At 33.1% G+C, this 2,533-nt stretch overlaps 1 protein-coding gene across 1 annotated transcript; it reads right to left on the bottom strand.

Annotated features, from left to right (window-relative positions):
- Window positions 1-287: 287 nt before the first annotated feature.
- On the bottom strand, window positions 288-2,039 carry LOC132056495 (probable membrane-associated kinase regulator 6). The gene is made up of 2 exons (XM_059448720.1): window positions 1,135-2,039; window positions 288-675 (listed from the first exon to the last, which is right to left on the bottom strand). The coding sequence occupies exons 1-2, from the start codon at window positions 1,799-1,801 to the stop codon at window positions 668-670; spliced, it is 675 nt and encodes a 224-aa protein (XP_059304703.1). The 5' UTR covers window positions 1,802-2,039; the 3' UTR covers window positions 288-667.
- Between the last annotated feature and the right edge of the window lie 494 nt (window positions 2,040-2,533).

Below are 2,533 nucleotides of genomic sequence, written 5' to 3'. Positions count from 1 at the left end.
GGTATCACTTTCGAGTATGGCAAATTTATTTTGGTCGATCATTTTAGCCGCCATTAATGGCAGATACAAGGCATGCAGAAAAGGCTTTGAGTTTTCTTTAAAATATGTATAAAAACCAATACAAGTACTAAACTGTTTCAATCCCCCGAACAATAAATCCAAGTGTAATGTTTATTAATTATAGCACGTTTCTTCATGGGATTGTAATTGTTATCGTTATATTTTAGTATATGCATTTAATAATTAAATCAAAAGGTAATGCAGGAGGGGAAGAAAGTAAGTGATGCTGACATACAATATATTTCTGAAATATTATTCCCATAAAACTTTACAAAGCACAAAGCAGGACAATTTCCAAGTTGGATTTGTGTTCTTCCTCTGAGAGAGGAGGAAAAAAAAAAAAAAAAAGGACAAAAAATTATGAGTCATCACGAAGATATATCGTATCTTCAAAAATTCCAAGAATATTTTTTCTCATGGCTGACGCTTCTCTTCCTTACAGCTTTCCAACTTCCTCAAAAAGACAAAAAATTCACAATCCCATTCTTGAAGAAGATACAAGAACTATAGAAAGTGACAATGTATCCAGTGACATGTGCTCATCTTCACATCTCTCATCTTTCTTTCTTTGTTCTTTAGCTCCATGACATTACTTTGTTCTCATTCTCTATTTACCTGTAATAAAACAAATTAACCGAACACAATATTACTATCTTAGAGACAATCATGAAATCTTTTCAACTTAATTATATGCATAGGTGGATCTAGAGTAAGTTCTATGAATTTAACTAAATTCATTACTTTCAACTCGAACTATGTACATGTAGAGGCAGATGCAGAATTTTAAGTTTATGCGTTCTGGACCACCGTCCTTTTTACTTACTAAGTTCTTGATAGATTATTTTGTATATTAAATGAATATCTTAACACAATACAGTGTTTGAGCCAAACTCATTGAGTTATATCCAACCCGTAACTTCTATTGTGGATCCGCTCCTGTATACATACATATATGTACAAAAAAGAATTTAAAATGTATACACACAAATAAGATTATACTCATTCTGAATGCCTAAATTTATTTGTTGCTGCCATGGAAAAGAGAAAAAAGGAAAGGGAAAATAAGTAACATACCATTAATGGTTCTTTTGCAATGTAGAACAGCTTCATAAATAGAGCTTTCAGAATCACAAGACCTACGCCAATTATCAACAGAATAAGCTACACTTGTTCTTGGAGATGTTGCTGCAGATGAGTATTCCCACTTCTTCATTACTTCCTTCCCATTACTTGATCTGCACCTACCAAGTCTACTACATCTTCTTATTTTCTGGCAAAAAGGCCTAATAAAATCCAAATACTTAACCAAAATTCGCCTCGACAAACTCCTGCATCTTCTCAACGATACACAACGATTAACCCTCCTGCAGGACAAACGCGGTTCATTCTGCTCCACTGAAGATGCCGGAGAATTCCTGATGGAGTCAGAATGAATTACATCGTAATCCGACCCCATCTTCATTGGCTTCTTCATGAAAAAAGGCATCAAGAAGCCGTTGGAAATGAGTTCATCAGCATGGACAAGAGTTAAAGGAGATTCAGATGTAGGAAAATCAAAGTTCAAATCTTGTGGATTCACATTAAAAAACCTCTTTGAAGGAGGAAGTGTCGGATCCATCTCAATGAAAGCAGTTTCATAATCATCTGATGATGCATCCATGGAGGCTCTAAAAGAATCTCCCATATCAACTAACCAACTATATGAAAAGCTTTCAATAGAAAGAGATTGTGAAGTTTCCATATCTTTTTTAAAATATCAGAGAAGAACAATGGGAACGGGCTCTGTAGAGTTTTAAGGAATACAAAGAGGGAACTTTAGCTTCATGCATATATGGAATAAATACTGTATATACATATATATATAAAAAAAAAAAAACAGTATTATTGATTGAAGGATGTACTATCCTTATTCAAACAATAACATATGGGGTGGTCTACTACGGACAAATTCAATTAAGTAGCTGAAAACGAAATGAAGAAAGAGTAAAGAAAATAGAAAGACAAACCCCATATGTATACACTCACGGATGTTGCCTTACATTACCTTAATTTATTATTACTAACATTTATTTTGGCGTGTACAGTTTATTATATTCAACTAGTAAGCTTCACATACAAGTTGATGACTAAAAGTTTTATTCTTGAAGAATTAGTTCCCTCTGTAATGCTTATATAATGACTTCTAGACCACCCCTAAAGCAAGGCAAAAATTATATCCTAGTAATACTTTGTCCTAGTAGTACTAGTTTATACTTTATGCCACATCGGATTTTTGATATATTAATCTACTAAAATAAAATTCTCATACTGCTAACATAACCATGCGTGATGCATTACATTGTCAACAGAACAAAGTACAAGCAGATTTTCAGCATCAAAGTGAAAACTTTTTGTTACACATTATGCATGAAATAAGTATAAACTTCTGGGAAGGTCTGATACAGAACTTAAAAAGTCAAATATATCCTCTGTT

This window comes from Lycium ferocissimum, chromosome 5, assembly GCF_029784015.1.
Source record: "Lycium ferocissimum isolate CSIRO_LF1 chromosome 5, AGI_CSIRO_Lferr_CH_V1, whole genome shotgun sequence".
NCBI classification, from domain to species: Eukaryota; Viridiplantae; Streptophyta; class Magnoliopsida; order Solanales; family Solanaceae; genus Lycium; species Lycium ferocissimum.
The sequence above is the reverse complement of the archived record's forward strand: the minus strand, read 5'-3'. Positions and strand labels throughout refer to the sequence as shown.